The sequence below is a fragment of the Procambarus clarkii genome, chromosome 20 (genome assembly GCF_040958095.1).
Source record: "Procambarus clarkii isolate CNS0578487 chromosome 20, FALCON_Pclarkii_2.0, whole genome shotgun sequence".
NCBI classification, from domain to species: Eukaryota; Metazoa; Arthropoda; class Malacostraca; order Decapoda; family Cambaridae; genus Procambarus; species Procambarus clarkii.
This window is the reverse complement of record NC_091169.1, coordinates 19,222,886-19,244,572: the sequence shown is the minus strand read 5'-3', so window position 1 is coordinate 19,244,572 and position 21,687 is coordinate 19,222,886. Positions and strand designations below refer to the sequence as shown.

Here is a 21,687-nt window from a genome sequence, read left to right as displayed (position 1 = left end):
AAGGAAATCACTCACCACGCTTCATTGCCATACCACTTTGCACCAACACTGCCTCTCACCAACACTGCCTCTCACCAACACTGCCTCTCACCAACACTGCCTCTCACCAACACTGCCTCGCGCCAACGCTGCCTTACACCAACGCTGCCTCGCACCAACGCTGCCTCTCACCAACGCTGCCTCTCACCAACGCTGCCTCGCGCCAACGCTGCCTCTCATCAACGCTGCCTCGCACCAACACTGCCTCGCACCAACGCTGCCTCGCACCAACGCTGCCTCTCACCAACGCTGCCTCTCACCAACGCTGCCTCTCACCAACGCTGCCTCTCACCAACACTGCCTCGCGCCAACGCTGCCTTACACCAACGCTGCCTCTCACCAACGCTGCCTCTCACCAACGCTGCCTCTCACCAACGCTGCCTCTCACCAACGCTACCTCGCACCAACGCTCCGTTAGTACCAACCTGGCCTGGTGACCCATGGCCGCTCAATATGTAAATAGCCATCTAATGTGGAGAGACAAAAAAAAAAGAACTGCTAATTAAGCTACTTTGCTCATTTGGCCTTGTGGGGCTTAAGCTTCATTCCAAAATTAAATATAAAATTACTTTATCATTTTTGTATGACATATGAATACTTTAATTATAAAGACTTGAGACAGAGCTCAGGTCATAGTTTATGTGTAGTAAATGAACGTATCAAGGCAGAGTTAGTTTTTTTTAGTTTTTCTATTAAAATACTGAAAGCACTCTGCGTCCAGTCGTATGAAGCAATGACTCTGCTGCTGCTGCTGCTAGGGCTGCTGGGGGTGTTGCTGCTGCTGCAACTGCTGCTGCAATTGCTGCTGAGGCTGCTGATAATGTACTTCTGTTATGTGATGCATATGGGTGCTTTTATGGGTGTAATTTAATTTGAAGTAGCTATGAATGTACTCTCGTCAATGCGTTGCGAGAGCTGTTGTGGAAGCTTTTCCGGAGTCTGACGATGCTGTGTCTGCATGAAATAGGTCGTCTGAAAAGTCCCAGTCAGTGGATGAGTGTTTTGAGTATTTTTAACCTCCATTTCCTACACTAATCTCCTGTTTACCTCTAGGGTGCATGTAGTCATTACATATTTCTATAGTTACAACTGCTCTATAATTTCACTGTTAAGACTGTTCTATGTATCAATATACACCATTTTTTTTAGAAAAATGTGGAGTGAGGTATATTTTTTTAATTCCTAAGAGCTCTTTGTAGTCTACTGCTAAAATCTCTCTTATAATATCTGCCAGACCTCTTTTTCTTTAAAATTTTCGTACTGGTGGATCTAAGGCAATTCTTCGACTTTTCCACTGGCAAAGTCATCCTTGGACACAACCTTCCCTTCTAAATCTAATCCGAATGATTCTGATCTTCCCAACCCTTCTGTTTCACATCTAAAAGATTGCATTCCTCATTATTTCATTTAAGCTGATTCTTAACGAATTTCAAGAAATAAATGTCAAGGAAGCGTAGAGCCCAGATGGCGAGTGAGAGACGAGGTTAGTGCCATCTGTCTACTATACCTGACCCGTCATCTGTGTTCACTTGTGGACGGCTGTCGTCTCACTGAAAGAGGTGTAGTTTCCCTAGTACTATATGATTTCCTTTTCCCAGAGGTGAGTTGGATGGTTAAAGCTGTCCACCTGGAGAGCCCGTCAAAGAGCAGTCACAGCAGGAACACAAGGCTTATATCGGTGGAAACAAGACGGGTTTATGGTTGTTGAGGACAGTGAACTGTTTGTTGGTATAGCCAGCGAGCTATTGGTGTTGGTACGACGTATTTCCCGAGGTCTGTCATGTTGTGTTCGCAGACGGAGTGACCGTTCATCTGTCTACTAGGTCAAGTCTTGGTTGTGGTTTAAGCCTTGAGTCAGTCAGCGTGCTGCTAGAGTGAGGGTACAGCTCTCGTGGTATTATTATGGAGGACTGGTCAGGGAATTGCTGGAAAAGTAGACTCACCGGCCGAAGTACCTCAGAAGATAATTCCTGTGTTGACCAGACCACACACTAGAAGGTGAAGGGATAACGACGTTTCGGTCCGTTCTGGACCATTTTCAAGTCGATTGTGAGAATGGCAATCTTGACAATCGACTTAAGAATGGTCCAGGACGGACCGAAACGTCGTCGTCCCTTCTCCTTCTAGTGTGTGTGGTCTGGTCAACATACTTCAGCCACGTTATTGTGACTCATCACCTGCATAATTCCTGTGATCTAAGAGTTACAGCACACAGGGAAGGAGCCTTGTAAGGTGGTGCTAGAGGAATGATTCCGCTGTGATAGAAGATCGTAGAGGTCTTAAAGGTGTCCAGAGTGAAAGTGATACTTAGGGTGCTATCTGTCGTATATATATGTCAGTGTATATTGTATATATATTATATATATTAGTGTATATTGCATATGATTGCCTGTACATAATATTTAAGTTCATTTGGTGACTATTTTGTCTAGTGCTGTTGAGCCCCCTTCCCCTTTGGTTGTATATTACTGCAGAGTTTCGTTAAGATCGACTTGAGACTGGTCCAGGACGGACCGAAACGTCGTCGTCCCTTCAACTTCTAGTGTGTGGTCTGGTCAACAGTTTCGTTAACTTCACCCTGACTTGTGGTTTGATCTGTGAAGAAAGAGACACTTAGGTCCTATAGAGAGCCGTAAAAGAACCTGAGTTACAGGTTGAGAGGGGACGTAACAGTGTGCTTCCTCGTTTTTCTACTTCTAAAACGGTTTTCTTCTCTTAGAACATTTGCTCTCATATCCATGGTAGTGTGAACTACCCCGGGTATGAGGTAGCTATCTAAAACACTGCTGTTTCCGGTGGAGCTCCTTCATTACTCTTGTCTAAAACTTAATTTTACTTCCATATCTGGGGAAGCTTCCCTTTACCCTTATCTTGAGAGGTTATCTTGAGAGGATTTCGGGGTTTTGCGTCCTTGCGGCCCGGTCCTCGACCAGGCCTCCTTTTTGTTACACACCCTCCCAGAAAGCAGCCCGTAGCACCTGTCAAACTCCCAGGTACCTGTTTACTGCAAGGTAACAGGGGGGCATCAGGATGAAAGAAACTCTGCCCATTTGTCCCCGCCTCCACCGGGGATCGAACCCGGAACCTCAGGACTACGAATCCGAAGTGCTGTCCACTCAGCTGTCAGACCCTCTTCCCTACAACCCTGGTGTTTTGAAAACAAAACACACTGATCTGGGGTTGCTCCCCATTATATAAATCTCGAGTCACTGACGTTCTAAAAGAGAGTTACTATATAATCTTCTGTTGCTACATTTAGGCCCTCCCTTTACTGTCTATTCCATCTTACACCCCCATCATGTGGAATGGGCAGCCACCCATTGGTGTTGTTGCTAGTATGAACGACAGCGTTGGGACTCAGCCCATATATGCCTCGCCCGATGTTTTGAGAGAATAGTATGTATGTGTGTGTGTGTGTGGAGAATTATTTTGAATTCTGAATGGGATATTTTTCTCCGAGTTGTGAACTACTAAGATGGCAATTTTCCACAGACCTCTTTTTTTTTGTATTAGGCGACTTAAGGAAAGGCGAGGGTCTGATTGCGTATATGTGGTGGAGAAAGCGGTGAATGAAAGGTGCGTAAAGCTGTGCTGGATGTAAGGGGTAAGATGCGGGACGCAGGAGCGGATGCGTATATATACGGTATGGGTATATATGAGTATGTATTATATAACGCCTGAGGTCCACGTTTAGTTATACCCCCGGCGGTATAGCTATACCCTGAGGGCAGCTTACTAAAAGTGCCGGGTATGGGGCTGATAATTTGAGTTATTATGGCTTGGTACATATAATATCTAACCTGGTACACACACACACACACCACCCACCTTGGTACACACACACACACACACCACCAAGCCTGGTACACACACACACACACACCACCAAGCCTGGTACACACACACACACACACACACACCACCAAGCCTGGCACACACACACACACACCACCAAGCTTGGTACACACACACACACACACACACACACACACACACACACACACACACACACACACACACACACACACACACACACACACACACACACATACACCACCCAGCCTGGTAAACACACACACACACACCACCCAGCCTGGCACACACACACACACACACACACACACACACACACACACACACACACACACACACACACACACACACACACACACACACACCACCCACGCTAGAGCAAGAGTCTGAAAAAGGTCCAGTGACTGCCGACACATTCACCAAAACAAAGGGGGCAAGAACGAAGATCAAAAAGTATTTTGAAAATTTTGGGAGCGTGGAACGAACAGGTGATAACGCCGATAAAGAATGTAAGAGAGGAAGAAGGGAGACGTAAAGAGTGGATAAGGAGGCTGGAAGTGAGTCAGGAGCAACTGCTTGTGTCTGGAAGGAGATCAACCAATATGAGGAGTGGTGGGCGACCTTCCTAATGCCACCTTCAGCATTTTTCCTACCAATACTTTCTGAGATTTTGGGTGAAGAAAAGTGGAGCTGAGGATGGGTCCTGTGTTGGGGAGTGAGCTGAGGTCGTGTCCTGTGTTGGGGAGTGAGCTGAGGACGTGTCCTGTGTTGGGGAGTGAGCTGAGGACGGGGCCTGTGTTGGGGAGTGAGCTGAGGTCGTGTCCTGTTTTGGGGAGTGAGCTGAGGACGGGTCCTGTGTTGGGGAGTGAGCTGAGGGCGTGTTCTGTGTTGGGGAGTGAGCTGCGGACGGGTCCTGTGTTGGAGAGTGAGCTGAGTGCGTGTCCTGTGTTGGGGAGTGAGCTGAGGGCGTGTTTTATGTTGGGGAGTGAGCTGAGGTCCTGTCCTGCGTTGGGGTGTGAGCTGAGGTCCTGTCCTGTGTTGGGGAGTGAGCTGAGGACGGGTCATGTGTTGGGGAGTGAGCTAAGGACGTGTCCTGTGTTGGGGAGTGAGCTAAGGACGTGTCCTGTGTTGGGGAGTGAGCTAAGGACGTGTCCTGTGTTGGGGAGTGAGCTGAGGGCGTGTCCTGTGTTGGGGAGTGAGCTGAGGACGGGTCCTGTGTTGGGGAGTGAGCTGAGGACGGGTTCTGTGTTGGGGAGTGAGTTGAGGGCGTGTCCTGTGTTGGGGAGTGAGCTGAGGACGGGTCCTGTGTTGGGGAGTGAGCTGAGTGCGTGTCCTGTGTTGGGGAGTGAGCTGAGGGCGTGTTTTGTGTTGGGGAGTGAGCTGAGGTCGTGTCCTGTGTTGGGGAGTGAGCTTAGGACGTGTCCTGTGTTGGGGAGTGAGCTGAGGACGTGTCCTATGTTGGGGAATAGAGCTGAGGACGGGTTCTGTGTTGGGGAGTGAGCTGAGGACGGGTCCTGTGTTAAAGAGTGAGCTGAGGACGTGTCCTATGTTGGGGAATAGAGCTGAGGACGGGTCCTGTGTTGGGGAGTGAGCTGAGGACGGGTCCTGTGTTGGAGAGTGAGCTGAGGACGGGTCCTGTGTTGGGGAGTGAGCTGAGGACGGGTCCTGTGTTGGAGAGTGAGCTGAGGACGGGTCCTGTGTTGGGGAGTGAGCTGAGGACGGGTCCTGTGTTGGGGAGTGAGCTGAGGACGGGTCCTGTGTTGGAGAGTGAGCTGAGGACGGGTCCTGTGTTGGGGAGTGAGCTGAGGACGGGTCCTGTGTTGGGGAGTGAGCTGAGGACGGGTCCTGTGTTGGGGAGTGAGCTGAGGACGGGTCCTGTGTCGTGGGTACTGAGGACGGGTTCGATACGAGGGTTCGATAGCTGTATGATCATTGTATTATGAATGTTTAAGAGCTGTTTTGTTGATGTATGAGGGACATTATTGTTGATGTATAGTAGTATTATTTAAATATAAAGGCAGTAGTGTTGTTGTGCAAGTATTGTATGAATACAAATATAATTGTTTAATGAGGCCTGGAGGGTGCTCAAGAATGAATGAATGAATGAATCAATCAATGAATAAATGACCTCCAGTAATTTCACTGAATTAAAGAAGAGGAAATCGCATTGAATCAGAACACAGGTTGTCAACACCTCCACAATAACCCCCCCTTTCCCCTTTTACCCCTCTCCCCTCCCCCCTTTCCCCTTTTACCCCTCTCCCCTCCCCCCCTAATCCCCTCATCCATTAATCCCCTCTTCTCCCCCCTTTTCCCCCAGAAATATAAATTACACAGTAGTTCCTGAAGCTGCGAATCTTGCATAGTATTTTGATTCCTTGTTGAAGCCCATTACTACCCTTCCTGTTGAACAAGTTCTCCAAAACACGATTGATGAACAAAGATGAACGAAAATATATCACAGCCAACATTCACCTCCAAATTTTCATGGAGATCTTGAGTGGGAAATTTGCGACGAAAATATTCATCTAAAGTCGTAAAATTCGCTCAGGGACTAAAAAAAAAAAATACCTCTCATTGTTAAGTGGGATTATAAATCTGGGTGAAATTATAGGTCCTTGAGGGGCTCCTCTCTGTTCCGCTCCTCTCATAAAGTGTCGAAGGTATTTTCTTAATGGTGATGGCCATCAAATGGACCAGACTCAGGGTTTCCTCTCTGGCTTCCTTCGGAGTACCTGGGAAATGTATGGAAATTTGCCTTTGTGAGGTGAACAGAAAGAAAATGTTAGAAATGCTTGAGGTGGTAGATTTTTTTTTTGTTGTAGAAATCGCTCGTTGGATTGAATTTGGATTTATATGTGAGTTGTGGTGATTGTTCTATGTTCCTCGTTTCATTGTGGGTTTCTGAGGCCTTCTGTATGTTGTTGCAATAGAGGGATTGATGGGCACACACACACACACACACACACACACACACACACATACACACACACACACACACACACACACAATAAAGCTTAAAATATTTGAGTAATGACAAGTACAGGTGGTATAAGGCATATTGAAGAGTAGGTAGCAGAGTTGTAGGAATGAGTGAGTGACGTAACAATGGGGGTATGGAAGTATAAGGACTTATATGAGGGGCAAGGAAAGCAATTTGACCTAGTACGAGGCAGTTTAAATTTTAAGTTGAAAAATATGAGGTGTGGAGGTGCTTGAAGGACATGTAAAGAACATGTTCTGTTGTAAAGAACATGTTCTGTTGTAAAGAACATAGTCAGTGAAGGAAAAAGGGGGAAGAAGGTGGAGGTAGGAAACCTTCTAATGAAAGCCAGAACAAAAGACTATAGAATCTCGAGGAATAGTATTGCAGAATATGCCATCCCGCCAAACACACACCGAAACTACGACGTTGGTACAACGTTCGAACAAGTTTTAACACCTCCTAACCAGTTATAACAACCAATATAGCAAGTTGCAACAACGTTCTAATACGTCATAAACACGTTAAGCCAAGATGTAACAACTTTATTACAAGTTGTAACAAGCGGAAAATAGAGACAGTTTCGGTTTGTGTTTCCAGGGATTAGACGGGGTGTGACACTTTAGTAGGTACTCAAAATAACGCTATTTTCATTTCACTGTGTATATTGCGAGCGTTTTAAAGGAGAACTTCATTACCTTTACTATAGTGTGGGAGGTAACTAGCCTGCTCGCTGTCTCCTATAACTCCTAATGGGTTTTGGTGGGTCTCCAGTTGTGTAACTTTTAGCACGTCGAGGTCCACGGGATTTGGTACTCTTCTGGGAAGACCAGGCAGAAGGTTGGTTCGAATAGTGACCAGGCCCTTTATTTTCGAAGCATTCAAGCCTCCACTGACCAAACCTGTGCATCTTTCCTGAAACATGGTGGCTGTGTTTACATTTATTAAACAGCCTCGTAGCTCCGAGGCGCTACGAGGCTGCATTTTCCAATAATTGTCTTGTACTATGAAGTTTCGAAGCTGATAAACTGTCTAATAAATGTAAACAGAGCCACTATGATTAAGAAAATATGTACAGGTTTCGTAAATGAATTAGTATATGCTTGATTAATCCTGGCTATTAATCAGCAAATTGAACATTAGGGAGAATTGATGACAAATTATTTAGTCACTCAAAGAGACAGCAGGAAAAACAATTCATTATGAAATTGGAAATGCCTTGACCAGACTAAATCAACAGTGATAAATGTAAGTTTAACGTAAACTATGTCAATATATTTTAGGTAAGCGGAGACGGATAACAGCGTCAAGAAGAGTAATGGACCAGAACATAACAGCTGGAGAACACAAAGAATATTCTCATTGTTATAAAATTGTTCTTCATGGCATGTAAATATACATTTCACCACTCTAATTGGAAGCTATAGGAGCATAAGTATTGTGTATAAGTATTGTATCATAAGTGTAAGTAGAATAAGTATTGTGTAGAGGTACCTGTAGAAGGTAGGGGTGCTTGTAGATGGGGGGATAGAAAATGGAAGGAAGAATGATACGGATATGGAATGGGAGAGGACATAGAATGAGAGAGTGTCCCCTTCCTTCATTCTCTCTCTGTCTATCAGTAGAAAGCGCCAAACCATTACGACTATATAGCACTTGGAAAGGGTCAGGATAAGGATTTGGGATGAGACGGGGGGGGGGGGGGGGGAATGGTGCCCAATCACTTGTGGACATTCGAGGATTGAACGCCGACATGCATGAAGCGAGACCGTCGCTCTACCGACCAGGCCAAGTGGTCGGGCTGGAGAGAGAGACCCGGGCACCACCGAGTACCATGTTCTAGTCAAGTAATATATTAAGCCATTTCTCTGAGCTTGAGAAATTCCTTTACCATATTATTCCTTTACTCCACTAAATCCAAAAATAATAGATTCCACAACCATCCACCAATTCAAAATAACAACAAATTTTATGCCCATATCTCCATCAACTCCAAGAAAATATATTCCAAAATAATGTCTGCCTCTGACAACTTTATTCAACTTTATTCAAGTATTAAAAAATTGTATTTTCTTTAGTTAGCGAGAGTTGAGCTGCCATTTTCAGGGAGATAGTCAACATAATCGGGTTCCTGGTACCTCACTTATGATGAGTGAGGCTCTAGTTCTGGGGCTCCAATTCTCTTTCTTGGTTATATTATCATGCCGTCTGCATGAAAATATAACCATACTCATTTAACCTTATTCTCACTTGACCCTATACTCATATGAGCCTATACAGCCGATCCTATCCAGTAATACATATTAAAGACCCGTAACAGTTTTACATTGACTCTCGTTGCTATTTTGTGGAATTTGGTGTCAGAATGTAATTGGAGAGAGTTTGTTTCTAATTTCCACCTATTCCGTTTCTACCTATTCTATTATTTTTTAATTTAGTGTAGACATAGGCTATATACTTGTGGTGTTTCTAATGAAACTGTTATCCTTCATCAGCTCATCTGAAGCCTGTGTCTTGAAGCTCATTTATTTGTTGAGGTTATGTCGTGTCTCCTTCAGGAATAAAGTGAAATTTAATGCTGAGTAATAATCAGCTTGGGTACAGGTTGGACCAGGAACAAACGTCGTGTTCATTGGCTCTGATTATCTTGTGTTATGTTGTTCTGTACAAACATATATTTTTTCATCCTGTCAAACATATATTTTTTCATCCTGTCAAACATATAGTTTTTCATCCTGTCAAACATATAGTTTTTCATCCTGTCAAACATATAGTTTTTCATCCTGTCAAACATATAGTTTTTCATCCTGTCAAACATATAGTTTTTCATCCTGTCAAACATATATTTTTTCATCCTGTCAAACATATAGTTTTTCATCCTGTCAAACATATAGTTTTTCATCCTGTCAAACATATAGTTTTTCATCCTGTCAAACATATAGTTTTTCATCCTGTCAAACATATAGTTTTTCATCCTGTCAAACATATAGTTTTTCATCCTGTCAATCATATAGTTTTTCATCCTGTCAAACATATAGTTTTTCATCCTGTCAAACATATAGTTTTTCATCCTGTCAAACATATAGTTTTTCATCCTGTCAAACATATAGTTTTTCATCCTGTCAAACATATAGTTTTTCATCCTGTCAAACATATAGTTTTTCATCCTGTCAAACATATAGTTTTTCATCCTGTTCGTTCGTTGTATTCTAAACTATGTATCTTTGTCGTCTCTCATTTATAGTTTTAATGTTTCGTTATTTGTGTTTTAGAAAACATTTTTCATCTTCGAGTCTCTGATGTTAAATTGGAAGGGTAAGTGAATGTTTAGATAAATAGGGAAGATGAGGAATGTTCAAATAAATTGGGAAGATAAAGGAATGTTTAGATAAATTGGGAAGATAAGGGAATGTTTAGATAAATTGGGAATATGAGAGAATGCTTAGATAAACTAGAAAGAAAAGGAAATGTGATAAATTGAGAAAATAAGGGAATGGTGTGATAAATTGGAGAAGATAAGGATATGTTTCGAGAGATTAGAAATATAATATAGAAATAAATCGGGCAGATAAGGATATGTTTAGATATACTAGGAAGATAAAGGTATGTTTTTATAGAATAGGATGATAAGGGAGATGTCATGATGAAAGTTCAGAGTAGTCGAGGTTAATTTAATTTTAATGAAATAAGAGACAATCTTATCCTTACTAATTACATAATCTATAAATGTTGTTGTTTTACATTCAACTATTTTGAAGAAAAAGCTCCAAGTAGCACGGGCTAGGGTGATCCCGCAGTGAACTTACCTGCACACACACACACACACACACACACAGGAGTCATTGCTGTAAACAACCGATAGCTAGAAAGGCGGGATCCAAGAGTCAATGCTCGATCCTGCAAGCACATATAGGTGAGTACATATAGGTGAGTACACACACACACACACACACACACACACACACACACACACACACACACACACACACACACACACAGTTCTTGCGACCAACCAATTTAGGGATCTCTTATTCCTGGAATAAATCCATATTTTCTTGAGCGTTCCTGGAAGAGATTTGTTGTACTCCATTGTTATTATTTCCAACATTATCGCTTTCCTTATTGTTCTGAATAAACTCTTCAAAATAATAAAAACTGTATAAATCACTTTATTCTTAAAACTTGAATAAATCATTTTTACTTTATAAATCAACTTTGTCAAAGTTGTAAACTTTACAATTTTGTCAAATTTGTAAACTTTACAATTTTGTCAAAATTGTAAAGTTTATTCAGTGATAACTTAATAACCAAAAACATCCATAATTTTTTAAAAACTTCTTAAAACGCATATTAATTTATTTTGAGACAAGCTGGATAAATTAGGACTAAAAACCGGTGGTGAAAAATAGATAAAAATTTCACGCACCTTCGTGATGAAAATTTTGAGGTAATCTGAAAATGACAGATTTGGTGGGGGAGGATAAGATTATAAAGGATGGAATACATCTGTCTTTTACAGACAAATTGTTTTGGATTTTTAGGGTTTTTGTGTGCTCTATATTTTGTGGAAGTCAGGCTGAGTTTTTTTGTTATATTTAAATGGACTTTTACGTGTTCTAATGAAGTTACAATATGATAAGTCTCGTAACAGAGTTGGCTTCGTTCTCGACTTGCAATCGACGATCCTGGGGTTTGATTCCCGGGTTATAACTTTTTATATATAAAATTTTATATATAACTTTTTATTGTTTTTGAAGGGAAGGGAACTATCAGAAAATGCGCCCAGCCATTACGACTATATAACATTGGGAAACGGTCAGGATAAGGATTTGGGATGGGACGGGGGGAAGGAATGGTGCTCAACCACTTGTGGGCGGTCGGGGATTGAACGCCGACCTGCATGAAGCTAGACTGTCGTTCTACCGTCCAGCCCAAGTGGTTGGGCGCACTGAACCTGATATAAAGGCTTTTTTTAGCAATATTTGGAAAGATATAAAAAGTAGTGCATCCAGGCCTTTGGCGCTCTCCTGATTCTGAATTAAATATTTCACGCTCGGACACCCAAGTTCATCTAAAAAATGTGACACGAACTTGGGAGGGTGTCAGTGTGTGTCAATGTGACACCTTGGGTGGTGTCAATGGGTGTCAATGTGACACCTTGGGTGGTGTCAATGGGTGTCAATGGGAAAATATGACAGGAACTTAATGGGTGTCGTGTGTATGCTCTGACACCCATTAAGTGTCAAAAGAAGGACAATAACACAAAGGACTTCTGACGTAGTTTGATTGATGAAATAGTTTCAGTTCTTTAATTTGACGTGATGTTAATGTAAGCCATATTAGTGACAGTTTAATTACAATTTTTTTTTATCCAAGCTTCCTCCTAATAATGCTTGACTGTTTTCACATGATTAGTCAAGCAATAGTACTTAGGTGGCTAATTTCTCTCCTGTCGGAGATCGGGGTTATCTATGGCCAAGATTAGCCACTTTCAGTATTCTTAAAGAGTTTACCCGAGGGCCAAAATCCTTCCAGTGCCCTCGACGGGAATATACAAAGCCGGCGGCTTGTCAAAAGTTTCCCCAATCCCCTTCATTTATCGTGCGGCCTACAGAGTTAAATAGGGTAATGTACATTTGCTCTAAGTTAAAGGATTACATTTTTGATTTACAGTTTGTTTAATAATGATTTCAGTAAAGGGCGATGCAGTTTTAGAATACATAATATAGAATGCATATTTTGGACCACAATTTATAGAATGCATGTTTTTCCTCCGAGATATGCGTAGGATTATTTCCTTATCACTGATGATTTGAGAAGTTTATGTAAATTCTTGTATAATAAAGTCACTATTTTTTGGAGTGACCTCCTGGCTTTGAGCCCTGGAGAGGCCACTACAGACTGACAACCAGAATGCAATTGCATAGTCTCCAGAGACTGATGGATGCCTAAAGTCATTGATAACAGATGTCTGTTCACTAATTAGCGAAGCTACAAAGAGTGTTTATATTAAATTAAGAAACATTTCTGTAGTCTAGATTTACAGCACAGGTTATACACATTAAAACTACTCCAATTTCAGGACTTCTGATTGATCTGTAACACTCCGTTTATGAATTATAAAATTTATATTCACTTCACTAGCATCCTAAATCTTCAATATTTCTGAATGGCTAAATTAAAAATAAATGTAAGTAGGGCCAAAAAAATTACGAATTACTCTCATTCCGCATCTGACAGTTTCCACTCATCTCAAATTTTTTTCCCATCTATTTAAATAATTTCCTTTCGGGCTCTTTCCGTGTAACACAGCGCCGGTGCGGCCGGAACCAACATTTACTGGCAAAATGACCCGCCATTAGCCAGGTAATGTACACATTTGTAAGACAGCTTTCTTGGGGGGCCAAAATAAAGCCATAACCCCTGAGGCCAAGATGATGCCCGGATCTTCCCAGGTTCATGATTTACTACCCATTAAGAACAATATCGATGCTCATTCGGCGTTGAATTGACGTTGAATATGAGTTGCTCTTCGATATTATGCTCGCTGGCCAAAGTCTCCTGATAGGTGGTGGCACACAATCAGTTGACGTCTCTACAATCAATCAACTCAGTGCAACAATTACGTAATAGTGTTATCATCTTAGTCCGAACGCCAATTTCGTCTTTAACACGCGTCGTCTAACTCTGCCACTGCTATATCTGTATCCCTATTAGAACAGGTCAGATTAGTGGCAATCTGGCAAAAATTTGATCATTAAGTCTTGTATGTTTTGATGTTGCAAGCCCATTATATCGTTTCGGTTGGTTAGTGCACTTGCAAGAAAAACAGCTTAAAGTGTTAACTTACATGTCTGCTAAAGTTCCTGAAAACCGGATTAGCCGCATTGGTTGGTACGAAAGGGAGGGTACAGCACACTGTACTTTTTTGTATTAACATTTAAGCGTCGCAGATTAGTCTTTAGGGTAATTAAAAAGGTAAAATACAAATAATTAACCAAAATAATTAATTTTATATAAAACTGTTAATTATCTAAGAACATTTTGATGATTCTTATGACAACAACGTTTGATAACAGTTGGAACGTTGATCCCGCAAGAAGCGAGGCCGAATCAGTACCAATTCCTTTACTTTCATGTAAATAAAAGGTAAAATCAGCCTTTTTTCATTTACAACTTGTCATGTCTCTTTGAAAATGTCATTAAAAGTTCGCAAAACACAACTTATATTAATATTTTGATTGAGTTTTCATCTATTAAATGGGGTGGAGACTAATCAGGATTAATTATATGGCAAAATAATGATTTATATTTAACAAACTCGAGTGTTGTGGAGAGGATGTTCTGGCAGTAATTAGTGTGTGGGTTGTGTTGTGTACACACCACTGCTGATGCTGATTAATGACTTCCATCTGTCATGTTGCTGCTGGGCCGTTGAGATCCCTTCACCACTCCTGCATTGTTCCTGTTGGGAGCTGAGATCTCTTGGCCACACCTTAATTGTTCCTGCTGGGAGCTGAGATCTCTTGGCCACACCTTAATTGTTCCTGCTGGGAGCTGAGATCTCTTGGCCCACACCTTAATTGTTCCTGCTGGGAGCTGAGATCTCTTGGCCCACACCTTAATTGTTCCTGTTGGGAGCTGAGATCTCTTGGCCACACGTTAATTGTTCCTGCTGGGAGCTGAGATCTCTTGGCCCACACCTTAATTGTTCCTGCTGGGAGCTGAGATCTCTTGGCCCACACCTTAATTGTTTCTGTTGGGAGCTGAGATCTCTTGGCCACACCTTAATTGTTCCTGCTGGGAGCTGAGATCTCTTGGCCACACCTTAATTGTTCCTACTGGGAGCTGAGATCTCTTGGCCCACACCTTAATTGTTCCTGCTGGGAGCTGAGATCTCTTGGCCCACACCTTAATTGTTCCTGTTGGGAGCTGAGATCTCTTGGCCCACACCTTAATTTTTCCTGTTGGGAGCTGAGATCTCTTGGCCCACACCTTAATTGTTTCTGCTAGGAGCTGAGATTTTTTTAACACAACTGAAATGATTCTCCCAGGACCTGAGACTGCTTCACTACATTTACAATGTTCCTTCTGGGCCCTGAGACCTCTTCATCACATCTGTAATGGCCCTGTTGGGCCAAAGTTTTGTCTTTGTATATTTAAAGGATACCATAGAAGTCATTTTTCTTGTTATACAAGTTTATGGCATTGTCTTTCTGTGTTGTGTTAAAATGGTCTTGCACGGATCTTTCTTTCCCAATTACAAGACTCCCAGAAGAGTCTCGCCCATTTCTGTCAAAATGCTGCCAGAGAGATCTTACTCTTCCCTCTTATGATGCTATGATGCTTAGAGATCTGTTCATCTCCTGCTATAATGCTCAGAGATCCGGCTGTTCCTCTTCTGTTATAATGCTCTTAGAAAGGGATGGTCTTCGTCAGTTAAAAGGCATCCAGAAGTGGTTGTTCCTTTTGTTATGATGCTCCCAGAAGGGCTGTTCCTCCTCTCTTATAATACCCAGCTTTGTTTTAATGCTTACAGAAGGGTTTTTTTCCCCCCTTCTTTAATGCTAACAGGAGGGGCTATTTTTGATTGGCTTGGAATAAATTTGTTGTACAATCTTTTTATATATTTTGTTCCATGAACAAAAGTATAAAAATGTAGTTTCGTTTACTAGTGTAAATATCTTCATAAATATTTTATTTATTTCTGGGACTTGCTCTTAGTCATTAATAAAGATGGTTTTTTTATTAACATGTTGCAATGGTTTGTTTATTGTTATTGAGACTTGTCTCTGGTGTATCTGAAGCTCAAGCTGTTGCTGGAGGCATTTTGTGCTTTATTATTTCGAGTGCTGTTACTGCTGTTCCTCTTTTGTTACTGCTGCTATTATTGTTGCTGCTTTTTAGTGCTGCTGTTGCTTCCGATCCTGCTGCTGTTCTGTCTGTTGTTATTATTATTAATGCCGAGTTCCTGCGGGTGTGCCTGAGTTTTGCTGTTGCTGCTGTTTGTTGTTGGTGCTGTGGGTCTGCTGTTGTCTCTTCTAGTTCTGCTGCTGCTGCTGCTGCTTTTGCTGCTGCCTCTGCTGTGTTTTGCTGCTGTCTCTGCTCAGTATTGCTGCTGCCTCTGCTGTGTGTTGCTGTTTGCTATCGCTGCTGATTCCTGTGCTGCGTTTATTCATCAGGAATTGGCGTGATGCTTCAGGGGGTGTCTGATTCAACAGTTCTGATTGAATATGCACTGATTGTACTAGCATAGTGTGGATCGTCTTTACATATATGTTTAGATAATGCCAGTTGATGATCATATCTCAGAATATTGTCCCTAATACCCTGTGTCCCTCAGGATATTGTTCCTAATATGTTGTGTGTCTCTGAATATTGTCTCCAACACCCTGTGACTCTCAGGATATTGTCTCCAACACCCTGTGACTCTCAGGATATTGTCTCCAACACCCTGTGACTCTCAGGATATTGTCTCCAACAGCCTGTGACTCTCAGGATATTGTTGAGCTTGTTCCATCTTTCACTCCATCTCCCTTTAAGTTTAACCTCTGTCATTTGCGCCATGTTCATGTTCTCTCTAATGGATGTTCTGCTGTGGAGACACTCCTTTGTATTTATTGCTATCTCTTGACACCCTACTATTGCTCTATTCACCACCTCCTCCCTAGAATAATTATCGTCACTCTTCCTCTACACCTTATTTATCATCCCCCATCCTTCCCCTCTCAAGCTATCTTGTTCTCACACCTTTCCTTACCCTTAATAATTACTCTTATTCTTCACAGCCACAATAAATATTTGCAGAACATTGCTTCCCTCCTTGTCCAATAGAGTTATTTCCTGGGCATTTTACCTGGTATTATGGGAATGTTTCTAGCTAATACGTATGCTTCCCCTCACGGTTTTCCCCTCACTTTCCCTCTTTCTTACGGTAAACCTGAACCCCTCTATGAATGATTCATTATCCCAGCAAATCACACAATACTCAGCATTCTCAACGAATGACTCACCTGTCGGCTTTTTTCTCTCATTCTCCCGGTGAACCTCACAGATCATCCTCCCGTCTCATAATTACTCACATATTCCACCCTCCTTCCTCATAATTGCCTGCTTTCATCGTAATTATATAACTCTTCCCCAAAATTTGAGTGACAAACGGCTCTACGGGATCCCTTCTGCTATTGTGTCCCTGATGCTGTTTAACATACCTACTTTGTCCCTCAAAGTCCTATTTAATTCAGTTGAGCCTTTTCCCAAAACACTGATCCAAGTGTGTGTTCTATCTCGTATTCTATCCTGCTCTGAGGAAGGCCTATACTGAAGCCCGAAAACGCGTTCAGCAATCTCCTATTTTTGTCCAATATTTTTTTTTCGTATATAATTGATTTTAAATGTTTATTTCGTGGAAATATATACATTTCATTCACTGAGGCACTAGGAGACTCGAACCTCAGATCCCCTACGGTGGAACTTGGTCGAAAGGAAACCTCCGAGGTTTCCATGATAACTCAGGAAATGTGTCTTTCTTTTCCTTTTGTATTTCATTCAACTAACCCCATCTGAATGTTTATTTCATCTATGTTGTCTATTTCAATCAGCTTCCATTTCCTGTGGTTTCTATTTCACTCAGATCACCCATTACTTTAGTTTCTAATTCAATCAGTTAACTCATTCCCTGGTTTCTATTTAAATTAATTAATCCTATTTTCAGGTATCAATTTCAATCAATTAACCAATTAATGTGGTTTCCATTTTAGTCCGTTAACCCATTCTTTGGTTTTTATTTCAATCATTTAACTCGTCCGTTCTCGGACGAGATCACAACAGAATTAATATTGCCCTTTATGAAATATAATTATTATATTATTACATTATCATAAATATTAAATGCTCTTTTTAATATTAGTATATTAAAAACCAACGCTTTCCACTATCTTAACCAAAGCTTTCCACTATCTTATACTCCCTCACTCTCTCCAACACCCACTATACACTCTCTCTCACTCTCTCCAACACCCACTATACACTCTCTCTCACTCTCTCCAACACCCACTATACACTCTCTCTCACTCTCTCCAACACCCACTATACACTCTCTCTCACTCTCTCCAACACCCACTATACACTCTCTCTCACTCTCTCCAACACCCACCACACCCCCATTCTTCATTATACTCCCCCTCCCTCATTCATCATTTAACTTTCCTTTCACATTCTTTATTATTCAACAGTTTTTATCTCCATACAAAAATTCATTGTACGAAGGAAGACCACGGCATACGTCAGGCTGCGAGCAGCCGCGTCCAACAGCCTGGTTGATCAGTCCAGCAACCAAGAGGCCTGGTCGACGACCGGGCCGCGGGGACGCTTAGCCCCGAAAGCACCTCAAGGTAACCTCAAGGTAAGGCAGTGACACGCTGGAAAATTGGGTGATGCAACATAGGGAAAAAGGGAAATACCTGTCATGGGAGCCGAAGGTAGATACATCTACCATGGGAGTTAATGGTAGATACAGCTGACATAGAGGTAGATATATACAGATGCGTCAGTCACGGTGGTAGATGCGCCAGTTATGGAATGAACTTTAGATATGGTCAATTATGGAGGTAGATGGTATAGATTCGCCAATAATTCACATAGTAGATACCTCAGTCATGGAGGCAGATGGTAGATACATCACTCTTACAGGTAGATGGTAGATATTTCAAGGGGGGTAGATGCTTCAATCGTGGTATTATATGGAACATGGGTTATTCATGCGTGAATAATTTTTGTAATAGATGTAGATGGATGAGTCGTTTTAGTAGATGGTAGATGCGTCAATCGTGGTAGGAGATAGTAGATGCAAGAATAATAGTTCAGTCTAGATAATAGATGCGTCAATTGTGGTAGTAGATAGTAGATGCGTGAATAGTAGTTCAGTCATGGTAGTAGTAGATGAACCAACAGCAGCTCAATCATGGTAGTAGATAGATGATCACAGGGGATTCTACTCTCGCCATATCCAACAACCCGATCCTTGTTAAGTGAATGGAAGAGCCTCGTTAACGGGATCAAACAGCGTCGTTAACAGGATCTAAAACCTCGTTATAACGAGAACCAACAGCCTCGTTAAACGGAAGTACGAACCTCGGTAACCAACAAGCAACTTTCTCTTCAGAGGGAAGTAGCCAGCTCTTGAATTAATAGGAAGCGACTACATCTTTTAACGAGAAGGAGCACTCTCTTAGCGAGAAGGAGCACTCTCTTAGCGAGAAGGAGCACTCTCTTAGCGAGAAGGAGCAATCTCTTAGCGAGAAGGAGCAATCTCTTAGCGAGAAGGAGCAATCTCTTAGCGAGAAGGAGCACTCTCTTAGCGAGAAGGAGCACTCTCTTAGCGAGAAGGAGCACTCTCTTAGCGAGAAGGAGCACTCTCTTAGCGAGAAGGAGCACTCTCTTAGCGAGAAGGAGCAATCTCTTAGCGAGAAGGAGCACTCTCTTAGCGAGAAGGAGCACTCTCTTAGCGAGAAGGAGCACTCTCTTAGCGAGAAGGAGCACTCTCTTAGCGAGAAGGAGCACTCTCTTAGCGAGAAGGAGCACTCTCTTAGCGAGAAGGGGGAATCTCTTAACGAGGAGCATCGCACCGTTAACGAGACAGCGTTCTTGTAGCGAGATTCTTCCCCCTCTCTCCTAATACGTCGCATATATGACGCAATCGTCCAATCCGTTACAAAAACCGACGTATAGGTACAATTAGAAGCACTCTAATATTGACGTCTTCAAGGCATCGGGCCTCGATTTGTTAAGTTTTTCTTGAGTTCCTAAGCGTCTTGTAAGGTTCTACAGTTTCCATTTTTGACGTTTTTTCTGTGGCAAAACAATTGCCTTTTTTACGTTCCTGGTTATGGAAAACAGTTGCATTTTTTACGGAGTGGAAAATCGAGAAAACGGGCTGCTTAGAGAGCAGGCTTTGAGGGATTTACCAGGGAAAAGCGCCAAGCTATATACGACTTTATAGCACTTGGAAGGGATCAGGATAAGGGTTTGGGATGGGACGGGGGTGGAAAGAAATGATACCCAACCACTTGTGGGATTGAACGCCGTCCTGCATGAAGCGAGACCGTTGCTCTACCGTCCAGCCCAAGTGGTTGGGAGCAGGCTTTTAGAGAAGCATCTATCCTTAATGGCTCCTCAATTCAACCGGTTCTCGCCTTTAATACATCTCTTTGTAGACGATTATGATCAGACCAGAACGCTGCAAATTAGACGTTGTAAAGCGCGGGTTAATATTAGCGCCGTTAAAGCGGCGACCTTAACCTCCTTGACAAACATGGTGGTTGATGTTTGGGACTAATTACCGGGTGGCGTAATTGATGGAGATAGTTTGATGGTTGGAAGCTCAGGTTAGATATCTATATGAATGAGTGGGTCAGTAGGAGCTGCTTCGTATGGGTCAAAAGGAGCTGCCTCCTATGGGTCAATAGGAGCTGCTTCCTATGGGTCAATAGGAGCTGCCTCGTATGGGTCAGTAGGAGCTGCCTCGTATGGGTCAAAAGGAGCTGCTTCCTATGGGTCAATAGGAGCTGCCTCGTATGGGTCAGTAGGAGCTGCCTCGTATGGGTCAAAAGGAGCTGCTTCCTATGGGTCAATAGGAGCTGCCTCGTATGGGTCAATAGGAGCTGCTTCCTATGGGTCAATAGGAGCTGCCTCGTATGGGTCAGTAGGAGCTGCCTCGTAAGAGTCAAAAGGAGCTGCTTCGTATGGGTCAATAGGATCTGCCTCCTATGGGTCAATACCTGCCCCGTAAGGGTCGACAGGAGCTGCCATGTATGGGTCAATAGGTGCTGCCTCCTATGGGTCAATAAGAAACACACAGGGGACGCTCCAAGGCGAAATAAAATCAACAGGCAACTAAAAGCACACGAAACAATGTGAAAACAGGGACTAACGAATGAGAATGAGTCAAATAGAAGGAGAATGAGTCAAATAGAAGGAGAATGAGTCAAATAGAAGGAGAATGAGTCAAATAGAAGGAGAATGAGTCAAATAGAAGGAGAATAAGAAGAGAATATAAGAAAACAAATCATACTATTCCAGGATAAACAGTAGTGATTTCTCACTAATTATTTTATCCTTACTGTCCGTAATTACAGCTCTCTGCCTCCCTCATTACCTGATTCATCCTAACCTATTCCTGTTCCATCCTAGCATCCCTATGTTCCATCCCAGCATCCACCTGTTCCATCCCAGCATCCAGCTGTTCCATCTCAGCATCCACCTGTTCCATCCCAGCATCCCCTGTTCCATCCCAGCATCCACCTGTTCCATCCCAGCATCCACCTGTTCCATCCCAGCATTCACCTGTTCCATCCCAGCATCCACCTGTTCCATCCCAGCATTCACCTGTTCCATCCCAGCATCCAGCTGTTCCATCCCAGCATCCACCTGTTCCATCCCAGCATCCACCTGTTCCATCCCAGCATCCAGCTGTTCCATCCCAGCATCCAGCTGTTCCATCCCAGCATCCACCTGTTCCACCCCAGCATCCAGCTGTTACATCCCAGCATCCCCTGTTCCATCCCACCATCCCCTGTTCCATCCCAGCATCCCCTGTTCCATCCCAGCATCCCCTGTTCCATCCCAGCATCCCCTGTTCCATCCCAGCATCCACCTGATCCATCCCAGCATCCTCCTGATCCATCCTAGCATCCCTCTGGTCCATCCTAGCCACCATAGCTTAGGTTCGTAAGCTTCTGGTTAGCCAAAAACACCTCTAATTTGATGCTAAAATATCCTGAGAAACACAAGGTGTTACGGACAATATCCTGAGGGGCACAAGGTGTTAGGATTAGAACTCTGTGACATTCTGG

At 42.8% G+C, this 21,687-nt stretch overlaps 1 protein-coding gene across 1 annotated transcript; it reads right to left on the bottom strand.

Annotated features, from left to right (window-relative positions):
* Positions 1 to 1,308: 1,308 nt before the first annotated feature.
* LOC138366734 (uncharacterized) lies at positions 1,309 to 21,334 on the bottom strand. Its single transcript, XM_069328009.1, has 3 exons — positions 21,137 to 21,334; positions 14,622 to 14,851; positions 1,309 to 1,417 (listed from the first exon to the last, which is right to left on the bottom strand). The coding sequence occupies exons 1-3, from the start codon at positions 21,332 to 21,334 to the stop codon at positions 1,309 to 1,311; spliced, it is 537 nt and encodes a 178-aa protein (XP_069184110.1).
* Positions 21,335 to 21,687: the final 353 nt, after the last annotated feature.